This window comes from Fistularia commersonii, chromosome 9 (assembly GCF_037954325.1).
Source record: "Fistularia commersonii isolate RoL2024-O1a breed Wild chromosome 9, RoL_Fcom_v1.0, whole genome shotgun sequence".
In the NCBI taxonomy this organism is placed as follows: domain Eukaryota; kingdom Metazoa; phylum Chordata; class Actinopteri; order Syngnathiformes; family Fistulariidae; genus Fistularia; species Fistularia commersonii.
Window position 1 is genome coordinate 16,613,623 of NC_141292.1, and position 23,817 is coordinate 16,637,439.

At 40.5% G+C, this 23,817-nt stretch overlaps 1 protein-coding gene and 1 long non-coding RNA gene across 9 annotated transcripts in view; one reads left to right on the forward strand and one right to left on the reverse strand.

Moving 5' to 3' along the window:
- Positions 1 to 987: 987 nt before the first annotated feature.
- Positions 988 to 2,924, forward strand: LOC147231406 (uncharacterized). The gene is made up of 3 exons (XR_015106625.1): positions 988 to 1,408; positions 1,556 to 1,580; positions 2,870 to 2,924. It is a non-coding gene; the product is annotated as an uncharacterized LOC147231406 (long non-coding RNA).
- mctp1b (multiple C2 domains, transmembrane 1b) overlaps positions 2,826 to 23,817 on the reverse strand; it is a 60,009-nt gene continuing 39,017 nt past the window's right edge. For 3 of the 8 annotated variants that reach the window (XM_086152806.1, XM_086152812.1, XM_086152813.1), the window contains exons 4-22: positions 22,732 to 22,811; positions 22,484 to 22,607; positions 21,814 to 21,849; positions 19,902 to 19,940; positions 19,484 to 19,651; positions 19,243 to 19,373; positions 16,130 to 16,316; positions 14,948 to 15,041; positions 12,810 to 12,912; positions 10,466 to 10,568; positions 9,055 to 9,156; positions 8,885 to 8,959; positions 8,082 to 8,201; positions 7,518 to 7,628; positions 7,379 to 7,432; positions 7,199 to 7,308; positions 6,995 to 7,104; positions 5,260 to 5,357; positions 2,826 to 3,859 (exon numbers count right to left, since the gene is read on the reverse strand). In XM_086152806.1, the coding sequence (XP_086008932.1) occupies positions 3,788 to 3,859; positions 5,260 to 5,357; positions 6,995 to 7,104; positions 7,199 to 7,308; positions 7,379 to 7,432; positions 7,518 to 7,628; positions 8,082 to 8,201; positions 8,885 to 8,959; positions 9,055 to 9,156; positions 10,466 to 10,568; positions 12,810 to 12,912; positions 14,948 to 15,041; positions 16,130 to 16,316; positions 19,243 to 19,373; positions 19,484 to 19,651; positions 19,902 to 19,940; positions 21,814 to 21,849; positions 22,484 to 22,607; positions 22,732 to 22,811 (1,917 nt within the window). In that variant the 3' untranslated portion in view covers positions 2,826 to 3,787. The remainder of the gene's footprint in view (positions 3,860 to 5,259; positions 5,358 to 6,994; positions 7,105 to 7,198; positions 7,309 to 7,378; positions 7,433 to 7,517; positions 7,629 to 8,081; positions 8,202 to 8,884; positions 8,960 to 9,054; positions 9,157 to 10,465; positions 10,569 to 12,809; positions 12,913 to 14,947; positions 15,042 to 16,129; positions 16,317 to 19,242; positions 19,374 to 19,483; positions 19,652 to 19,901; positions 19,941 to 21,813; positions 21,850 to 22,483; positions 22,608 to 22,731; positions 22,812 to 23,817) is intronic. The other 5 variants (XM_086152807.1, XM_086152809.1, XM_086152808.1 and 2 more) reach the window with 5 other exon arrangements.

Consider the following 23,817-nt stretch of genomic DNA (forward strand, 5'->3'; position numbering starts at 1 on the left):
GTTTTGAGCAAGAAAGTTTTTATTTTTATTTTTTTTTTACTCGTCAGTTTGGGCGAAAATGGAATTGTTTTACATATAAGGGGTTAAAAAAATTTAAAAGATTAACCGAATATTTAAAAAGCTATTCTGCGCATGCGTGGATGCTCGCGCAGATAGGAAGAGTTTGTTTTGAGCAAGAAAGTTTTTTTTTTTATTTTTATTTTTCACTCGTCAGTTTGGGCGAAGATGGAATTGTTTTACATATAAGGGGGTAAAAAAATTTAAAAGATTAGCCGAATATTTAAAAAGCTATTCTGCGCGTTTTATTTATTTATTTATTTTTTACTCGTCAGTTTGGGCGAAGATGGAATTGTTTTACATATAAGGGGTAAAAACAAATAAGAAAGATAAGCCGAATATTTTGAAAGCTAAACTGCGCATGCGTGGATGCTCGCGCTGATATGAAGAGTTTGTTTTGAGCAAGAAAGTTTTTTTTTTTATTTTTATTTTTCACTCGTCAGTTTGGGCGAAGATGGAATTGTTTTACATATAGGGGTAAAAAACGTAAAAGATTAGCCGAATATTTTAAAAGCTGTTCTGCGCATGCGTGGATGCTCACGCTGATATGAAGAGTTTGTTTTGAGCAAGAAAGTTTTTTTTTTTTTTTTTTTTTTTTCACTCGTCTTCTTGGGCGAGGATTGAATTATTTTAAATGTAAGGGGTAAAAATAATAAAAAGGTGAGCCGAAAATTTTAAAAGCTACACTGCGCAGGCGTGGATGCACGCGCGGATATGAAGAGTTTTGTTTTGGGCAAGAAGGTTTTTTTTGTATTTTTTTTACTCGTCTTTTTGGGCGAGGATGGGTGTATTTTACATATAAGGGGTAAAAACAAAAAGATGAGCCGAATAGTTTAAAAGCTGCACTGTGCACGCTTGTATTTTTTTACTTGTCTTTTTGGACGAGGACGGAATTATTTTAAATATAAAGGGTAAAAATAAAAAAAGATGAGCAGAATATTTTAAAAGCTGACCTGCGCATGCGTGGATGAAGAGTTTTGTTTTGGGCTAGAAAGTTTTTTTTTTGTATTTTTATTTTACTCGTCTTTTTAGGCGTGGATGGATTTATTTTAAATATGAGGGGTAAAAATAACAAATCTGAGCCAAATATTTTAAAAGCTACACTGCGCATGCGTGGATGCTCGCGCAGACAGGAGTTTTGTTTTGGTCAAAGTTTTTTTTTTTAAATCATGTAATTAGAGCGACAGCGTATCTATTATTAATATAAGGGATAAAAACAATCAAACGTTTAAGAGATGAGCCGTTAAAGAACGAAAATAAACCAACAAATAAATAAATAAAGAACGAAAGAAAACAACGAGTCGTGTGAAAGCGTAGGAGCCGGACCGGAAGTGGAAGATGCTTAAAAATAGTAGGTTTTTATTTGGATTCAAATTAAAAAAAAAAAAAAAAAAAAAAGATAAACAACATGAATCAAGATGAAGGATAAATTCTTCTTTCCTCCTCCCTCTTTTCTCCTTATTTCCTTCCCCCTCCCTTCTACCCGTGGATCCACAAGAACCTGCTGCATGGAGACGCTGAAGGTACTGGGTACACAAAGTACTGATACAAAGTACAGTCAAAATACTGAGTATGCAGTAAAAGTACACAGAATGCAGTGAGTGCGGACAGTGAGGTAATAGTACTGGAAATGCAGTAACAGTACGTCGAATATACTAAAGGTACAGAGACTGTAGTAGGAGTGCAGTACTGAGAGTGCAGTCAAAGTACCAAAAACAAAGTTAAAGTACTGCGAATACAGTGAAAGTACTGAAAATGCAGTGAAAGTACAATAAATGCAGTAAAAGTACTGAGAATGCAGTCAAAGACCTGAAAGCGAAGGAGAAGTACTGCAAATATAATGACAATACAGAGAATGCAATACATGAACAGAGGATGCAAAGTACTGGGAATATTGTAAAACTACTGAGTATGGAGTTAAAGTACAGAGAATGCAGTAAATGTGCTTAAAATGCAGTACAAGTGCATAGAATGCAGTAAATGTACTGCAAACAAGCTATAAATACTGAGAAGGCAGTAAAGGAACTGAAAACAAAGTAAAGGTATTTAAAGTATGGTAAAAGTATTGAGTATGTGATGAAAGTACTGGATATGCAGAAAAATTATACTGCAGTGAGTGTGTAGAGAATACAGTCAAACTTTTGGAAACTACTGCAAACATAGTAAAAATATTGAGAATGCAGTAAAAATACCAAAAATGAAGAGCGGAGGATGCAGTAAATATACTCAGAAGGCAGTCGAGGTATAGAGAATGCAGTAAAAGTACATAGAATGCAGTGAACATTCTGAAAGTGAGTCAAAAGCACTGAGAATGCAGTAAAAGTACTGCGAATATAGTAAAGGTACTGATAATGTGTTCAAAGTACTGAAACCAAGGTAAAAGTAGAGCAAATAAAGTGCCTATAAAGTACCAAAAATGCAGTAAAGGCACAGGTTATGCAGTAATAGAATGAAGAATGCAGTAAAAGTACTGAGAATGCAGTACAAGTACTGAGAATGCAGTAGACTTAATGTGAATGCAGTACTCTTTGGATGTGCAGCTCTCTGGCGCCCTCTAGTGGCCACTCTGCGTCACTGCAACTGACAACTAGTAATTTTGTTTAAATCCTCGTTAAAAAAAAAAAACACTAGAAACCAAAAAAAAGACGTGAAAATCAGCAAATTAAATTGAAATAACGGTGAAGCATTTGCTTAAATCGATGGATATTAATTGTTTACATTTTGAAAATGCAAAATAAAAATAAAATAGTTGACGAGAACAACAGAGATCCGTGTAGAAATAGATTTTTATTTGTTTTTCTTTCACACAAAGGATCACAACCACAGCGGCGGAGCGGAGTCATGCATGGCGGACGCCGAGGATGAGGAGGACGAAGGTCAAGCGTGTAAATGCACTTGCATATCGTTCAATCATGCGCCAAAAACAAACATTTGCAGACAAAACATAAAAGAAGAAACAAGGGCAATGAAAGGCATTCGTAAAAAATATAAAGAAAAAATATTTTTTTGAAAAATTCGTACGATTAAATGCAATTAATCGACAATAATAAATGCTTTGCAATTCATTTTTAATACTCTGTATTAATTTTTATTTATTTATGTATGTGTTTTAATCTTCGTTGCATATTTATTTTTCCCTTATACATTATATTTATTTTTTATCTTACTCTTCTTTTTATTTTATACATTGTCATTTATTTATTTTTATTTTATACAGTTTTCTTTTAACAGTAATAGAACCAGGAAGTCCTGAAGGGGCCTGGCCCTGAGAGCAGCTGTTCAAAAGCTCAAAATTAAACAAAATTAAATAAGATGATCATCTGCTGTGAAACTGCAGATTTATTACTTTTTAAAATCTCTTTTCCTCCATTCCCAGAGTGGTATCTCTTGCAAGACAAACTGGAAGTAAAGCATTTTTTGGTCGATTGTTTTGATAATTTCTATCAGATAATTTGCTTTTTTTAAAAAAAAAAAAAAAAAAAAAAATTGAAGGGATTTTTATTTATTTTTGATATTTAATTTAATGTTTTTTTTAATGTATTTTTTGGTTTCCGGGTCACAGGGCACGGTTTGGTTGGGATCTCCTGGAGGGTCAACTGTTCCACGCAACTTAATAAATAAACAAGTAAACACAACGCAAAAGAAAGGAAAAGGAACCAGGTTGCCGTAGCAACCACGATATTTGTGCTCCCCCCCCCCCCCCCCGAATAAAAGACATAATAATTAGCCGTTAGCTGGGGCCGAGACGCTTGCGCTTGTTGGGGCTCTGGCCCGGGTCCACCCTCAGATCTCGGTACTGCATCTGTACAAATACACACAAATACACAAGAATATATAATATATATACATATTAATATGAATATATGTATATATATTTATATATACATAGCAGGTCCTGCAGCATCAGACTGGATGGTCAACTCACAGGTTCCCCTGCTGGCCAGTCCACATCACTGCAGGTCACACTTCATTTTGTATATATACATATATATGTATATACTCGCACACACAAACACACACACACACATATATATATACATATATATGTATATATATATGAGTGAATGAGTGAGTGAATGGTTGTAGGTGCCTATATGGCATGTGCATGAGATGGTGATTGGTCACTCGGTCATTCAAAAATCATGTAAATACATACAACCATGCACCCACCCATTGATCAGGCCATAATAAGCATACAACTATGGACCCTCCCATTCATCAAGTCATATAAGCATACAACTATTGACCCTCTCATTTATCAGGTCATATAAGCATACAACTATTGACCCTTCCATTCATCGAGTCATATAGGAATACAATTATTGACCCTCCCATTCATCAAGGCATATAGGCATACAACTGTTGACCCTCCCATTCATCAAGTCATATTGGCATACGACTATTGACCCTCCCATTCATCAAGTCATATAGGCATACAATAGTTGACCTTCCCATTCATCAAGTCATATAGGCATACAACTATTGACCCTCCCATTCATCAAGTCATATAGGCATACAACTGTTGACCCTCCCATTCATCAAGTCATATTGGCATACGACTATTGACCCTCCCATTCATCAAGTCATATAGGCATACAATAGTTGACCTTCCCATTCATCAAGTCATATAGGCATACAACTATTGACCCTCCCATTCATCAAGTCATATAGGCATACAATAGTTGACCTTCCCATTCATCAAGTCATATAGGCATACAACTATTGACCCTCCCATTCATCAAGTCATATAGGCATACAACTGTTGACCCTCCCATTCATCAAGTCATATTGGCATACGACTATTGACCCTCCCATTCATCAAGTCATATAGGCATACAACTATTGACCCTCCCATTCATCAAGTCATATAGGCATACAACTGTTGACCCTCCCATTCATCAAGTCATATTGGCATACGACTATTGACCCTCCCATTCATCAAGTCATATAGGCATACAATAGTTGACCTTCCCATTCATCAAGTCATATAGGCATACAACTATTGACCCTCCCATTCATCAAGTCATATTGGCATACAACTATTGACCCTCCCATTCATCAAGTCATATAAGCATATAGCTATTGACCCTCTCATTAATGTGCTATGGAGTCTTCCAACAATTCACCCTGTCATCCACAGGTGTGTCCAGTGTAGGGTCTCCACCCACTGTGGCCTCTTGGCCTTCTGAAATGTTAACTCACCACCTGGACGTCGGACGGGACCCGGGACAGGAAGTCCAGCAGTTCATTGTTGTCGATCATGTAGGGGTCCCGCAGTTTCTTGGTAAACTTGTTGACACCTGAGGGTGGAGATGAGGGGAAGTTACCGCCTCCACTTTGGTTGGTTGAAATTATCTGACAGGTGGAGCTGGACTTTTCCCGGGCGGGCAGTATTGTTTAACGCCTGGACCTTCTATGTGGGTGTAGCTGTGGTGGTTGACTCCCAGTGGTTGGGTAAATGGGTGGAGGTGTGACCCCCTTTGTGGTGTATTTGATTAATAGGGTGGAGGTGGCCTGTTGGTGAGCGCCATTGGTTGGTGTGCAGTAGTTAGCGCCCCTTGCACAGCTGTGGCTAGTATCTGGGAGGTGGCGGGTCTGGTATGTAGGCTAACAGGTGGAGGTGGACATTGCCCTTGTGTGGGTATAGACATTTGTAGGGTATATAGGGTGGCGGTGGACTCTCCTTGCATTGATATGGGTCTTTGAAGGGTGGGGGCTGACTTCCTGCTCTGTTTGCAGTTGTTTGAAGGGTGAAGCTTGACTCCCGATATAAGTACAGTTATTTGTAGGGTGGAGGTGGACTACCCCAGTGTGTCTGTTGTTGTTTGATGGGTGGAGTTGGACTCCCCATGCATGGATATGACACTATGAGGGGTGGAGGTTGACTCCCATCATGCCAATGTATTTTTACTTGTTTGATGGGTGAAGGTGGACTCTCCATGCATGGCTGTGGTTCTTTGAAGGGTGGTTTGACTCCACCCTGTGGGTTTATAGTATTTGATAGGTGGAGTTGGACTCCACAAGCACGGGTTGAGCTCTTTGAAGGGTGGAGGTGGACTCCCCTCTATATTTGTACTAGTTTGAAGGGTCGAGCTGGACTCCCAAAATATGGGTATGACACTTTAAAGAGTAGGGGTGGACTCTCCCAGTGTCTGTAGTTAGTTGAAGGGCGGACCTGGAACCCCCATACATTGGTGTGTCTGTTTGAAAGGTGGTAGTTGACTCCATTCAGAGGGATTGTAGTTGTTTGGAGGGTAGAGATTGGCTCCACGTGTAAGGGTTATATCACTTAGAAAGGTGGAACTGGACTCCCCATGCATGGGTATAGTTCTCTGAAGGGTGGAGGTCTACTTCTGCCTTTGTGTCTGTAGTTGTTTGAAGGGCTGACCTGGAGTCCCGACCATTTGTTGTAGTTCTTTGAGGCATGCAGGTGGACACTCCCTTGTGTGTTTGACTGGTGGAGCCGGACTCACCATAGATGGGTATAGTTCTCCGACGGGTGGAGGTGAACTACCCATGCATGAGTACGACACTTTTTAAGCCAGTGGGACAATGGGTTTGTAGTTATTTGGAGGGCAGAGCTGGACTCTCCATGCATGGGCATAGTCCTCTGAGGGGTGGAGATGAACAGCAGCTTTTGTGGAGTTGTTCGAAGGGTGGAACTGGACTTTCAGTGCATGGGTATGGTTGTTTGACGGATGAAGGCGGACCCCATCCAAGTAGTTGGGGTACTTTGAAGGGTGGAGCTGGACTCTCCCAGAGTATGCTTGGTTGTTTCACACGTGAAGCTCCACTGCTAGCAAATATGTAGTTCTAGCTAGGCTACCCCCCCCTCGCAGATGTAGTTTCTATCATGACTGGAGTTCTTGGACCCCCCCCCCCCCCACCCACACCCCCCATGCAGGTGTAGCCATTGGACGGGTGGAGGCGGACTCACCCCAGGCGAGGATGAGGTAGCGCAGCGGCACGAAGTAGAGCAGGAAGGTGGCCAGGCAGAGGGTGCTGACGGCCAACCAGCTCAGGAAAGGCACGGTCCAGTTCATGGTGCTGCCACGGACGGTACCAAAGCGAGAGTGGGTAGAGATGGCAGGTTACAACATGGCTGACATGTATTTGACATGTGAGAATGGCAGTGGCGTACTTCTTCATCCTCTCGCTGTAGGACGCCACCTGGTCAAGGGCGGTCTGGACGCTGACAAAGACGTCCTGGATAGCATACAACTTCTCCATGAACCCCTTGTGCTCCGAGTCCTGGCGGGAAGATCGGGAGAGTTACAAAAGTGGCGTAGCCGCATGGGTTTTCTCAAGCCGCCACCGCCACCTTGTCGTCCTTGTCCACGTCCTCGTCGTCCCACTCGAACATGGCATCCATCGACTGCAACAGGCGGGAAAGGAAGCGCGAGATGTTAGCTTGTGACAAAAGGCTAAAATTTTAGCCGCCTCCGCCGCCATGTGCTCACCGCGTCGGATGCATCCTTGAAGGGGCAGAAGAAGAAGTTCCATACGAGAAGCAGCATGAGGCTAAGAGGCAGCATGTAGAGCTCGAAGTTCCACACCACGACCACGAAGAGCTGGAAGGGGCGAGACAGACAACGGCACTAGTGGTTAGCGCGGCATATTTAGCACGACAATGCTAAATGCCAACTTCATGGTTGAGACGATGGCAAACCCAGTGTAAATAAATACCATATTGCTAGCAGGCTGTGCTAATGCAGGAGTGCTTGCTCGTCATAGCTAACACACTGCTAATGTGGCGCCGCTAACATGACGACGCTGAATGCTAACTTGGTGGATGCCAAACCCAATGTAAATGAATACCATGTTGCTAGCAGGGCTAGGCTAAAGTAGGAGCGTTAGCTCATCGTAGCTAACGCACTGCTAGCCAAGTGTGAAGGACTTCTTCAGTGTGTTTGTGTATGCATGACAGTGTGTGTGTGTCTTTGTGCATGTGTGTGTGTGAGTCTGCATGACGCGTCAGACTGTATGAGTGTGTGTGTGTGTGTGTGTGTGTGTGTGTGTGTCACCAGGAAGGAGGTGAGGCTCCTCTGAACGGACTCCCACTCGAAGCAGCTCTTGATGAAGGCGCCGTAGCTGAACAGAACCAGGATGCACCTTTTGACCCGATTAAAGTTCTGCTGCAGAAGCTGAGACACACACACACACACACACACACACACACACACACACACACATAGCATCAGCATCCTGTCGTGACCATTCCCAACTCATTTGATTTAGTCGCAGTGATTTGAATTGATATTTCTGTCACAAATTTAAGCAAAATTAATTTCTAAATCAGAAAATGTGCGATTTCTTCAAAAGATTCTGTTTCTTTATCAAACACTTGAGTCATTTGGTGTTATTTTAGTTACAACAACAGCGACAGATTGAAACCACAACAAAGAAAAAAACAACAAACAATGAAACAACAACATCAAGGAGAGAAACGACAACAAAAAAAACCATGACAACAACGGCTGAAACAACAACAACCCGTGAAGATACAATATGTGAGACAAAAACAAAGAACAATAATGCATGAGACAACAACAACAACACAAACTGAAACAACAACAAAACCCAACAACTGACTGACACAACAACAACAACACATGTTCTGTCATTGTACTTGCAAATTATTTTCCCTTAATTTTATCTGATTTTAATTGCGGAACTTTTTGTGATAATTAATCACAATTAATTAGACTTAACATATTAATTGACTAATTAATCCACCGATTTACTGATTTTTTATTTTTAAAATGCTTTTTTTTTTAACCCTTTGTTTTGTTGTTTCCGAGCATACATGTCTGCCCCCCACCCTGACCTGTTTGGAGACCTTTGGCTCATCCTCGATGTACTTCTGCTCGGCAGGGGTGACCGTCCTCAGCGCCGCCTTCACCTGGGGATGATTTTCATGTCGCCGGTCACATGACCGCGCCCAGAAGCCCCGCCCCCACCCCCGCCCGACCTCGGCGGTAGCCAATGGACGCTCACCGTGTTGTAGATTACGTCTATCTCCAGGTAAATCTGACCTTTGGTGGGACCCGTCAGGTCCTTGTTCTTCAGGAAGTAACCCTTCTGCTCGCCGTTGCGTACCTGAACGGGGCGACAGAAACAAACACAGGTCTTCCCGCCTTAGCCATGCTATGCTAATGAGAGAATGACACGCTAAAAACAAACAACAGATATATTGAAAAAAAAAATGAGTGGAGAAAAAGACAAACAAAACAACTAAAAATAACAAAAGTAATTTTGAAAAATATAAAATAAGTCAAAAAATTGATGAAGAATTTATTTGAAAATAAATCTTAAACACCTATAACACACATTTAATGAAAATGTGATGACATTTTATACAGTTAGGATTAAACAATACCGCTATAATACAGCAGAATTAAAACTGTAGTAAAACGAAACTACAACAATTATACAACTGAAACACAAATGTAATAAAATGAACAAAACTGTGACACAACTGTAAAATAATTAAATGATTGTGATGAAACTGTAAATGAAATGCATTAAACAAATAATTGATCTGTAAAAAAAAAAGCTGACAAAAAGGAAGTAAAGCTAGAATAAAACAAAAATACAACAAGAATAAACCTGCAATGATTCTGAAAATGAAATGTAATAATGCTTGAAAAAAAGTAATAAAAGTATAAATATATAAAGGTAATAATAATACAACATACATTTTCTAAAAAGTGTAATACACTTTACTAAAACTGCAATAAGACTTTCATAAAAGTAATAATGCTGAATTAAAAATGCAATAAGCATTTAGTAAAAGTGTCATAATAGGGTAAATTAAATTTAATGTAATAAAACTACTAAGAAATTGATAAAGGTGCAATAATACTTTAAGAATAAGTATTAAATAAGATGTAATAAGATGTAATAAGATGTTTATGAAGGTGTAATATGATAAAATAAAGACTATTAAAAATGCAATAAGACTTAAATAAAGTGTAAAAAATCTGTAATAAGGTGTTATTTAAAGTGTAATACTGTGATAAAAATGTATTTAAGAATTGACTAAATCTGTAATAAAAATGTTTTTAAAGATGTTTAGATGCAAAAGTGTAATATTTGACATGAAATGTATTATTACTATAAAAAAGTATAATACTTTAGGAAAAATGTCAGAATACTCTAAAACTGTAATAAAACTTTATCTAAAGTGTAATAATACTGTAAAAATGTGATTATACTGATTACACTCTAATAAAAGTGTGATAAGATTTTAATAAAAGTGTAATAACTGTGTAATAAGAATGTAATAAGCTGTCAGAAGTGTAATAACTGTGTAATAAGAGTGTAATAAGCCGTCATAGAAGTGTAATAACTGTGTAATAAGAGTGTAACAGCTGTTCCCGTGGTAACTGAGGTGGAGGCGCCTCACCTGTAACAGCGGGATAGCCACCTTCCCGAGGAAGTCTGCACTCCGGTCGCGGTCCTCGTCGAAGACGGTGACCTCCAGCACCGAGTGGACGTCCTTCACGTTGCTGCGGAAACCGAGGAAGTCAGGTTTTTTTCAAACACCCGCCAGCAGGGGGCGCTATCTTATCAGAAATGGTGTAGCTTGAGCAAAATGTCAGGGGGCGGGACTTAATCCGGACCAGCTGTCAATCATACAAGGCGTCCAATCGGTCGACCAATTATTCTCTGACACACCATGTCAGAGCCTAGAAGCTTCTCCATTGTGACGTGAGGGCTTATTATTATGTAATAAACATATAAGATGATAATAGGCTTATTACTATGTAACATAAGCTGGTATACATTTACTAGTAAGTAATAAACTTATTAGATAATATTAGGCTTATTACTATGTAATAAACACAAGATGGAATATGCTTATTACTATGTAATAAACTGATCAGCTAGTATTAGCCTTATTTCTATGTAACAAAGTATTGGATAGTAATTAAGCATTTGTCTTTGGAACTGAACATTCCTGGCTCCTTCAATGTGTTGAGCAAGACACTGAACCCCTAAATGCTCCCCTGGTAGCCTACTGCTCATGGTTCATCCATGATGGCTTTATTGCAGAAAATGAATTTCCCCACGGAGATTAATAAAAGATGAATTACTATTGTTATTATTAATCATAGTGGGACACTGAGTGGACTGAAGAGAACAGACAGGAGTTCAGGGAGATACAGTTTAAGGTAAAGATAGAGGTAGCAAAGGCAATACAAAAGGTGTATAGTGACTTGTATGCTCGGTTGGACGGTAAGGAGGGTGAGAATGATCTATACAGGTTGGCGAAACAGAGAGATAAAGATGGAAAGGATGTCCAACAGGTCCGGGTGATAAAGGACAGAGAAGGAAATGTATTGACAGATGCTGGAAGAGTGATGGGAAGATGGAAAGAGTACTCTGAAGAGCTGATGAACGTGGAAAATGAAAGAGGCAAGGGTAGAAGAGGTGACTATTGTAGACCACAAAGTAGCACAAATTAGTAAAAGTGAAGTGAGGAAGGCATTGAAGAGGATGAAAAGTGGAAAAGCAGTTGGTCCTGATGATATACCTGTGGAAGTGTCGAGGAGAGGCAGCGGTAGATTTTCTGACTAGATTATTCAACAGGATCTTAGAGAGTGAGAAGATGCCTGAAGAATGGAGACAAAGTGTGATGGTGCCTATTTTTAAGAATAAAGGGGATGTGCAGAATTGTGGCAACTATAGAGGGATTAAGTTGATGAGCCATACAATGAAGTTATGGGAAAGAGTAGTGGAAACTAGACTGAGAGCAGAAGTCAGCATTTGTGAACAGCAGTAGGTCTTCATGTCTAGGAAGAGTACTACAGATGCAGTATTTGCGTTGAGAATGCTAATAGAGAAGTTCAGAGAAGGTCAGAGGGAACTGCATTGTGTTTTTGTAGACCTAGAAAAAGCATATGACAGGGTGCCAAGAGAGGAGCTCTGGTATTGTATGAGGAACTCTGGAGTGGCAGAGAAGTATGTTAGACTGGTGCAGGACATGTATGCTCACTGTGAGACAGTGGTACTGTGTGCTGTAAAGGTAACAGAGAAGTTCAAAGTGGAGGTGGGGCAATGGTGATGGACAGGCTGACAGAGGTGGAGCAGGTGAACAGGTGGAGGAACATCTAGAGAGGTGGAGGTATGCTCTGGAAAGGAGGGGAATGAAGGTTAGTCGCAGCAAGACAGAATATATGTGTGTGAATGAGAGGAACTCGGGTGGAACGGTGAGGCTACAGGGAGTGGAGATCAAGAAGCTGGAGGATTTAATAGGGTTAGATGGAGAAGGTTGATTCGATGTGAAACCCCTGAAGGGAAAAGCCCAAAGAAGAAGAAGAAGGCTTATTACTATGTAATAAACATATAAGATAGTAACAAGCTTTTTTATATGTAATAATTTACAAACACATCAATAGGCTAATTATGATCTAATATTAATTAAAGAGTAATACGTGTATTACTACAAATGCTACAACTATTTACTGAGTAAGCTCATTATTTTGAAATAACCTGATAAGAAAATTAAAAGTTTAAAATCATCTTATTTTGTTATAAATGTATGGGCTTGCAATGAACTTTAATAATAACCTTATTACTATATAATTACATAATCATGAGCTAATTACAACGTTATATACATATATATATACACATATATACACAAACTTACACATGCATACATACATATATGTATTACACTGTAATAAGCTTATTACTATGTGTAATAGACATGTGATTTTTGGGGGGAAAAATTCAGGACTCACAAGGTGAAAACTTTGTTCCACTCTGGATTGAGGTTCTTGTAAATGGTGTGTGTCTGCAGACGGTCGTTGTTCAGCTCCAGAACGCAAAACGGGTCACTTTTACCTGCAGGGGGAACGAAGAGCGTCATCAGAAAATATGTTCCAAAACTATCGGAACATATATAAACATCGGATAATGTTCCAAAAATATCGGAATGTACAAACATAGGGAAATGTTCCAAATCTATCCTAATATGTAAACATCAGAATATGTTCTGAAAAAAGCGGAGCATGCAAACATCGGAAAAAGTTCCAAAGATATCGAAACATTCAAAGATCGGAAAATGTTCCAAAACTGTCAGATCGTATATAAACATCGGATAATGTTCCAAAAATATCGGAATGTACAAACATCGGATAATGTTCCAAAACTATTGGAATATGTAAACATCAGAATATGTTCTGAAAATAGCGGAACATGCAAACATCGGAAAATGTTCCAAAAATATCATAATATATAAACATTGGATATCCCAAAATATCGGAACATACAAACATCGGAAAATGTTCCGAATCTGTCAGAACCTACAAACATACAGTAATGTTGCCAAAATATCGGAACATACAAACATCGGAAAATGTTTCAAAACTATCAGAATATATAACCATTGGATAATGTTTCGAAAATATCGGAATGTACAAACATCGGATAATGTTCCAAAAATATCGGAATGTACAAACATAGGGAAATGTTCCAAAACGATCAGTGTGCAAATGTCGGAAAATGGTCCAAAACTATCGGAATATGTAAACATCAGAATATGTTCTGAAAAAAGCAGAACATGCAAACATCGGTGAAAGTTCCAAAAATATCGGAACACTCAAAGATCGGAAAATGTTCCAAAAAATTGAACATACAAACATCGGAAAATGTTACGAATCTGTCAGAACCTATAAACATACAGTAATGTTGCCAAAATATCGGAACATACAAAGATCGGAAAATGTTTCAAAACAATCAGAATATGTAACCATCGGATAATGTTCCCAAAATATCGGAACGTGCAAACGTCGGAAAATGTTTCAAAACTATCGAAATATGTAAACATCAGAATATGTTCTGAAAAAAGCGGAACATGCAAACATCGGAAAATATTCCAAAAATATCGAAATATATAAAGATCGGAAAATGTTCCAAAACGATTGCTACGTACAAACGTAAGAAAAAGTTCCATAAATATCGGAACATAAAAACATCAGAAAATATGTTCTGAAACGATCGGAATGTACAAACATCGGAAAATGTTCCAAAAATTTTGGAACAAACAAACGTGAGAAAAAGTTCCAAAAATATCGGAACGTGCAAACATCGGAAAATGTTCCAAAACTATCAGAGTATATAACCATCGGATAATGTTCCGAAAATACCGGAATATATAAACGTCAGAAAATTTTCCAAAAATATCGGAACATACAAACATCGGAAAATGTTTCAAAACTATCAGAATATATAACCATTGGATCATGTTCCGAAAATATCGTAACGTAAGAAAATAGGAAAATGTTGCAAAACCATCAGAACGTTCAAGTGTCGGAAAATATTTCAAAACTATCGGAATATGTGAACTTCAGAAAATATTCCAAAAATATTGGGACATAAAAACACCGAAAAATGTTCCAAAATGATCGTAATATACAAACATTGGAAAATATGTTCTAAAAAAAACATCGGAACATGCAAATATTGAAAAATATGTTCCAAATATAACAGAACATACAAACATCAGATAACGTTCCGAAAATATGGGAACATAAAAACATCAGAAAATATGTCTCAAAACAATCAGAACGTACAAATATTGGAAAATGTTTCAAAACTATTGGAATATGTAAACTTCAGAAAATGTTCCAAAAACATCGGAAAATGTTCCGAAAGAAAAATTGGAACATACAAACATCGGAAAATGCTTTAAAAATATCGGAAAAAGTTCCAAAACTGTCAGAACATATAAACATCGTATAATGTTCCCAAAATATCGGACCATACAAACATCAGAAAAAATAACATCAGAGAGAAACAGGAAGTGGAGCGTAACAGGAAGTAGAGAGAAACAGGAAGTGGAGCGTAACAGGAAGTAGAGAGAAACAGGAAGTGTCACCGTTGACGTCGGCAGCCATCAGACCTTCGGCTCTCAACACCTTCACCTGGACAAAACCCACGTCCTTCAGACCGGACAGAGACCTGAGCCAGCTCTGGAGGACACACACACACACACACACACACACACACACACACACACACACTTTTAAACATACACTCAGATAGACACAAACACACACACATATAAACAGAACCTTGGATAGACACAATAAACACAAACACACAACCACAATTTTAAACCTACACTCAGATAGACACAGAAACACACACACACACACACACACACACTCACAAAAAGCATTCACTCAGATAGACACAAACACACACATGTAAACAGAAACTCAGGTAGACACAATAAACACAAACACACACTTTTAAACATACACTCAGATAGACAAACAAATACACACACACATATACTCAGATAAACACACACACATATGAACATACACTCAGTTAGACACATGCACATACATATACATACACTCAGATACACACACACATTTAAACATAAACTCGGAGAGACACACAAACAAATAAACATACACTCAAATAGACACAAACACACACATATACATACAATCAGACACAAACACACACACATGTAAACAGAAACTCTGATAGACACACAAATAAGCATACACTCAAAGAGACACACACATACATACACTCAGATACATACATAAACACACACACGTTTAAACATAAACTCGGATAGACACACACACACAAATAAACATACACTCAAATAGACACACACACACACAGTCAGATAGACACACACACATATACATACACTCAGACACACACATGTATAAACATACACTCTGACACACACACACACACACAAACACACATTTATACACTCAGATAGAAACAAACACACACACACACACACATACACTCAGATGGACACACATACACACATACACACACACAAAGATAGATGGACACACACAAGGATAGATTAATACCACCCACACACAGACATTGACAGATGGACACACACACACACACACATAGATCGTACACAGACACACACACACACACAGATTGAGACACATACACACACATCCCCATCAGTCTCAAACTCTCAATCAATCAATCTGTATGTATGTATGTGTGTGTGTGTGTGTGTGTGTGTGTGTGTGTGTGTGTGTGTTCCCCCCATCCGACATACGTATCGCGTCCGGATCTCCGCCTGCTCCCGCGGGTCGTCCAGCGGCGCCACGGCGAGGTCTGCGATGGAGACGTGGGCCGAGGCGGTGAGCGCCAGCAGCAGCACCAGGAGGCCGCGGGACTCGTCCAGAGGAAGCTCCAGGCGGTGGGTCTTCTCCTTGGCCAGCGAGGAGAGCTCCACCTGGCAGCTGCACCACCGGTGCACCGTTAGCGGTTGCCTTGGTAACCGTGCATGCCGGCAACAGCGCTTTGTTCATGTAAGCTAAGCTAAGCTATGCAAGGTTACGTGTAGCTCCCTCGCTCCTTACGCCTTGTTCCCTTGGCAACCGTACATGGTTGCAACAGTGCGTTGTTCCCAAAAGTGAGGTTATGCGATGCTAGGTCACACCTAGCTAGTCAACCATGCATGGCGGCAATAGTGTGTTGTTCACAACAGCTAAGTTATGTGATGCTAGGCCAGGTGTAGCTCCCTAGCTCCTTACGCCTAGTTCCCTTGGCAACCGTACATGGTTGCAACAGTGCGTTGTTCCCAAAAGTGAGGTTATGCGATGCTAGGCCACACCTAGCTAGTCAACCATGCATGGCGGCAATAGTGTGTTGTTCACAACAGCTGAGTTATGCGATGCTAGGCCACACCTAGCTCCCTAGTCAACCATGATTAGCTTAACTATGCCACAAGAGGCTATGCTGCCCCCAGCTCCCTTGTACCCAATGCTAAGTTCCCTTTGTAACTATGCATGGCGGCAACAGTGCATTGTTCCCAAAAGCTAGGTTATGCGATGCAATCTCAGCTAACCTATGATAAGCTATGCCTAGCTTCCTAGCTCCTTCCGTTTAGTTCTCTTGGCAACCACGGATAGCGGCAACAGCACAGCGTTCACTCAGCTAAGCTATGCCTAGCTTCCTGGCTCCTTACGCCTGGTTCCCTTGGCAACCGTACATGGTTGCAACAGTGCGTTGTTCCCAAAAGTGAGGTTATGCGATGCTAGGCCACACCTAGCTAGTCAACCATGCATGACGGCAATAGTGTGTTGTTCACATAGGCTAAGCTATGCTATGCAAGGCCAGGTGTAGCTCCCTAGCTCCTTGCGCCTAGTTCCCTTGGCAACCGTACATGGCGGCAACAGTGTATTGTTCCCAAAAGCGAGGTTATGCGATGCTAGGCCACACCTAGCTAGTCGGCAATAGTGTGTTGTTCACAAAAGCTAAGTTATGCGATGCTAGGCCACACCTAGCTGCCTAGCTCTCTAGTCAACCATGATTAGCTTAACTATGCCACAAGAGGCTATGCTGCCCCCAGCTCCCTTGTACCCAATGCTAAGTTCCCTTTGTAACTACACATGGCGGCAACAGTGCATTGTTCCCGAAGCTAAGTTATGCGATGCTAGGCCACACCTAGCTCCCTAGTCAACCATGATTAGCTTAACTATGCCACAAGAGGCTATGCTGCCCCCAGCTCCCTTGTTCCCAATGCAAAGTTCCCTTGGTAACTACGCATTGCGGCAACAGGACATTGTTCACTCAGCTAACCTATGATAAGCTATGCCTAGCTTCCTAGCTCCATATGTCGAGAGATTAGCTAAACTTTGCCACGCTATGATATGCTATGCCTAGATCTTTTGCTCCCAATGCTGAGTTTCCTTGGCAACCACACATGGCGGCAACTGCACATCGTTCACTCAGCTAACCTATGATAAGCTATCCCTAGCTTCCTCGCTCCATACTTCGAGTTCGTGGCAACCGTGCATGGCGGCAACAGTGCATTGTTCACGAAAGCTAGGTTATGCGATGCTAGGCCACAACTAGCTAGTACACCATGCATGACGGCAATAGTGTGTTGTTCCCGAAAGCTAGGTTATGCGATGCTAGGCCACACCTAGCTAGTCAACCATGCATGGCGGCAACAGCGCATCGTTCACTCAGCTAACCTATGATAAGCTATCCCTAGCTTCCTCGCTCCATACTTCGAGTTCGTGGCAACCGTGCATGGCGGCAACAGTGCATTGTTCACGAAAGCTAGGTTATGCAATGCTAGGCCACAACTAGCTAGTACACCATGCATGGCGGCAACAGCACACCATTCGCTTAGATTAGCTAAATTATGCCACAAGAGACTATGCTACACCCAGCTCTCTTGTTCCCAATGCTAAGTTCCCTTGGTAACTACGCATGGCGGCAACAGCACATCGTTCACTCAGCTAACCTATGATAAGCTATGCCTAGCTTCCTAGCTCCATACGTCGGGTTCCCATGGCAACCACACATGGCGGCAACAGCACATCATTCGATTAGCTGAAATATGCATAGCTATGCCTAGCTTCCAAGCTCCCCAGGTCTGGTCCCCCTGTCAACCAAGCATGGTGGTAACAACACATCGTTCACCAACCTAAGTTGAGATAAGGCAGGCTAGGCTACATCTAGCTTCCAAACTCCCTATGCCTCGTTCCCTTGTCAACCATGCATGGTGGCAACAGCACATCATTCGCTCAGCTAAGCTATACTAAGCTATGCCTGGCCTCCTAGCTCCCTAAGCCTAGTTCCCTCGTCAACCATGCATGGTGGCAACAGTACATAGTTTGCTAAGCTAAGGCAGGCTAAGCTAAGGTAGACTAGGCTATGTCTAGCTCCCTATCTCCCAACATCTAGGCCCCTTGGCAATCACGCATGATGGCAACCATACATAGTTTGCTAAGCTACCCTAAAGCAGGCTAAGCTAAGGTAGACTAGGCTACATCTAGCTCCCTAAGCCTAGTTCCCTTGTCAACCATGCATGATGGCAACAGTACATAGTTTGCTAAGCTAAGCTAAAGCAGGCTAAGCTAAGGTAGACTAGGCTACATCTAGCTCCCTATCTCCCAACATCTAGGCCCCTTGGCAATCACACATGATGGCAACAGCTAATCATTCGCTAAGATAAGCTAGGCTAGGTTTGGCTAATCGCTCTAGAACTATTCACCAATTCATCACCTGCACTCATCCAGGTCAAAGGGGAGGTGAGAGCCAATCGTGGCTGACATGAAGGCCAGGGGGGCGGGGCTTAACCCAGGCCGGTCAGCTGTCAATTACAGGTTCAGACCTCCAGGAGAACATGGAGAACCCGAGGGTTCCACTGACCGTCCAATGAAGTCGTCCCTCCGGCCGGTGTCCTTGTCCCAGACGGTGATCTCCAGCACGCCGCCCGTCTCCTCGTAGAGGTGAAGGTCGAACTGCTCCCTCCACTGCGGGCACAGGGTCTTTGGCACCGTCTGCACACACACACACACACACACACACACACACACACACACACACACACCTGTTGGTTTCCAAATATGGGCGTGTTTCCATTCTATCCGTGAAGGAACCTTGAAGTTACCTTGCTCCGGTACTTCTGGTGTCCAAGCCGGAACTTCACGTAGGGGTCACTGAGCCCGTTGGGGTCCATGGGGATCAGGTCCCGCCCCTCGATTAGCGCTACGCTAACGATGCCCCTCCACAGCTGAGACTTCCTGTGGACCTCGGCGAGGCGCATCGTCTGCTGCTGCTGGACCGCGCACACACACACACACACACACACACACACACACACAGTGTTGCTAGCTTCCCACATGTAGCGTGATTAGCATCCATTAGCGCTAACAACTCCATAACATTTCAAAAACACGACTGCAGGCACGACAGAGTTGCGACACCACCACACACACACATATATATACAGACCCGCGCCAGCACACACACACATGCGCGCACGCATGTGCACGAGCTGATGAAGATGACGATGAAGTTAGCTTTACCTTAGCTGATCGCTTCCAGGACCTCCTGAGCAGCATGGTCTGAACATACATCAGAGTACATTAAATTTGATGTTCACACACCCGCTAACGGCTAATAATGCTAATAGCTACTGGGGGCTAAACAGGAAACGCCCAGCGGCGTGTGAACGTGTGTGTGTGTGTGTGTCGGACTAGCGAAGCTACAAAAATATAAATAAAATAATTCACATTCCTAACAGCTACGTCAAATTAGCAGATGACACTGTGGTTAGATAACAGAGATATAACAGGAAGTGGGGGGTTTGCAAGATAAAAATAAAAATAAAATAACGGATTCTGCTTTCTCTGAAATATATCAATGAATCAGTAAATTAATAAAAATAGATCTATTCAACGGAAGAAAAGATACACGTCTTTGCTTCAGGGCTGGACATGGAATAAAATACATTAGAAAAACAACAAATAAATTAAATTAATTTAAATTGTGGGCAAAATTGCAAAGTAAGTAAAAATATGTATTTCTATTTTTTTTCAAGAAAACATGATATCATCAATATTTGCATATCAAATAAATAAATGGGTAAAAAAAAATGTAAAAAAAAGCAAAATGACACAAATTCACAAAATGAATTTAAAATCGTGGGAAAAACATTTCAATATTTAAAGAAAACATCATATATCTAAATATGCATAAAAAAAAAACTTTAAAAAATAAAATGAATAAAGAAACAAAATGACAATTTCACAAAATGAATTTAGAGTTATAGTCAAAATATATCGATATATGTTAATAATTTGGGGAAAAGAAAATATATCAACAAAGTATTATTAAATGAATACATTTATAATAAATAATAATAATCATAAATATGGATATAAATAATGCATAAATTAAAAAAAAACATGATGAAATGATAAACATTCATACAATGAACTTAGAATTGTGGATAGAATATATCAATTTGTTTATAAAAAGAAAACATCAATAACACATAAAGTAAATGAATTTATAAGATAATGAAAACAGATAAATAAATAAAAAATAATATTTATAGAATTCAAGAGAAAATCTATATATTAATATATTTCAGAAAAGAAAAATCATGTGAGAAATGAATTGAGAAATAAAATTTAAATAAGGTACAATGATGTGAACTCAAAAAATGAGTTTAGAATTGTGGGCAAAATATATCAATATATATTATTGAAAAATAGAGCAACATGTGAAGATAAATAAATAAATTGATAAATGCATTTTAAGGAACGTAAAATTATGTTAATTCACAAAATGAATTTAGAATTATGGGAAAAAATATATAATATATTAAAATAAATCAATATCTGAAGATAAGGTTAAGAGAAAACTAGATAAAAAGATATAAACACATATATTTAAAAAAAAAAATCCAGGTGATGAGTGTATGACATGGCCACCGGGGGGAGGAGGGGTCTAAAACATCTAAAATATTCACAGCTAAAGCTAAAGTTAGCCTAGCGATCCCTCCATCTTTTTTATTCTCCACATCTGCAGCCTCTTTCCTCCACATAATTCATTTATACGTTGAATAAAACATGGACGTCTGGGTTCGGCGTCGCTGAAGATCATGAGATCGTCCAGGAGGAAGGCGAATTTAGTGGTCAAATCACCCTTGTTTAAAAAAATAAAATCATATATATTTTATTCATATATATATATATGAAATGATATATATCTTTTTGTTCAGATGGAAACATAGCTGGTCTCCTCAGGAGCAGGAGGTTCTCCATCATTCATGTGTGCATTTGTTTTATTCACGAGGAGCTGCTGAGGAGGAAACACGACCGAAACCAGAAGAAAAAAAAAAAAAAAAAAAAAAAGATGGCCGCCGGTCGCCATGGTAACAGGCGGAGGGGGGGGGGGGATGCTACGCTAGGTCGCTAATCGACGACTCACTTTGTGGACGCAAGGCCTCCAGAGGCTGAGCGCTCGCTGCAAATTGGGGGGATTAATCAATAATTATTTTTATTAATTAAGGGAAACAATAAATCTTGGACGGGAAAATATATCAAATCAAGGGATCGAAATTACAAATATTTCTTTGTTACTTGTTATTTCCTCCAATTTTTTTCTTTTATTTTGCAAGTCGCGAGTCACAATAATAGAAATATATATATTTTAGAAATAGAAATATATTTCTAATAATAGAAATAACTTTGGAAAATTTAAATTAAGATGTAGCAATTTTATGAAAATATTTTTAATTAATCTACATTTCTCTATTCTCTATTTGAGTTTGATTTTATTTTTTGTTTGTTTTTTGTGTTTTTTTTTTTTTTAGTTTTATTTTATTTTTCGCTTGCTAGTGAGGAAATAAGTGACCTATAAAGAATATTATATAATGTGTATCTTGTTATGAGGTTTTATAAGAATGTGTGTGACTCTGTTAAGGAACCTGTTCTAATAAATGTTCAAAAAAAAAAAATCTGCATTTCTACCTTTGTTTTCAGATTCATTAAAAAATCCTATATATATTGACTTATGGTATTAATAAATCACTATTTGGAAATCCGGTTAAAGCGGACTGAAGTTCCCGATGGTTATGTCCCAGGGGGCGGAGCCATACCGTGGAGTCGCGGCGCTCCTCGACGGGACTGTCCTTGGGCGTCAGCGTGACGGACAGTTCCAGCGAGCCCAGATCCTGGTCCGGGTGGTGGGGGTCCTGCAGGGCCAGCGTAACCGGGATGCTCCTGCCAGGGACGCAGAACAAGAGTTGGTCCCAAAAAGAAGGTCCAAAAACAAGGTACCCTAAGGTACCCTAAGTACCCTAAGGGTACCCTAAGGGTATCTTCCTCTCCGGTATGTCCTCGGTACCTGAGCTGCTCCAGAGACTCCAGGTGGAGATACGCCGAACCCATGAAGTCATCCTGGAGGCCGAAGTCGTAGTCGAACACCTGCGGATGACGGGAGCATCTTGGTGATTCGCAAAAGAGGGAGTGTTAGAGGGAGTTGTTGGGAGTGCATCAAGGCGGCTCGTTGGGAGTTTGTTGGAGAACGTTGCCGCAAGTCAGTTGGAGTTTGTCTGAGTGAGTCATTGAGGTGCCTTGATGGGCGTTGAAATGAGTCATTGGAGATTGTTAAAGGGAGTCGTTGGGAGTCAGTTGGAGTTTGTCGAACTGAGTCGTTGGAGTTTGTCAAAGTGAGTCAGTTGGAGCGTGGTGCCGTGGGCAAGAGTTTGTCGAACAAAGTCGTTGAGGTTTGTTGAGTCAGTTTGAGTGAATCAAAGTGAGTTGTTGGGAGTAAATCAGAGTATGTTGCATCGAATAAATTGGAGTGTCCCAGTGATTCATTGGAGTTTCCTGAACTGAGTCATTGGAGTTTGTCAAGTAAGTCGTTGGGAGTCCATTGGACTATGTCAGAGTGAGTCCTTGAAGGTGCCTCGAAGTGTGTTGAAGTGAGTCGTTAGGAGTCATTCGGAGTATGGCACCGTGAGCAAGAGTTTGCCGAACTGAGTCGTTGAGGTTTTTGTTGACCTGAGTCGTTGAGTCAGTTGGAGTGCGTCAACGTGAGTCGTTGGGAGTTTGTCAGAGTATGTTGCATCGAATAAATTTGAGAGTGTCGGAGTGAGTCATTTGAGGTTGACCAAGTGAGTCATTGGGAGTCAGTTGAAGTGTGTCAGAGTGAGTTGTTTGAGTCTTGTCTGCTCTTGTCTGCCTTTGAGTTTGTCAAAGTGGCTCATTGGAGTTCGACAAAATGAGCCAGCGAAATTTATTGTAGTGAGTCGTTTGGAGTCAGTCGAAGTGTGCCTGTTGCCACAAGTGATTCATTAGCATGTCAAAATAAGTTGCTGGAGTTAGTAAGGGTGGGAAGCAACGAGTCATTTGACATTTGTAAGAGTGAGTCATTGAACTATACAGGAGTGAGTCGGTTGTAAAGTGTGTTGACGTGAGCGTCAGTTGG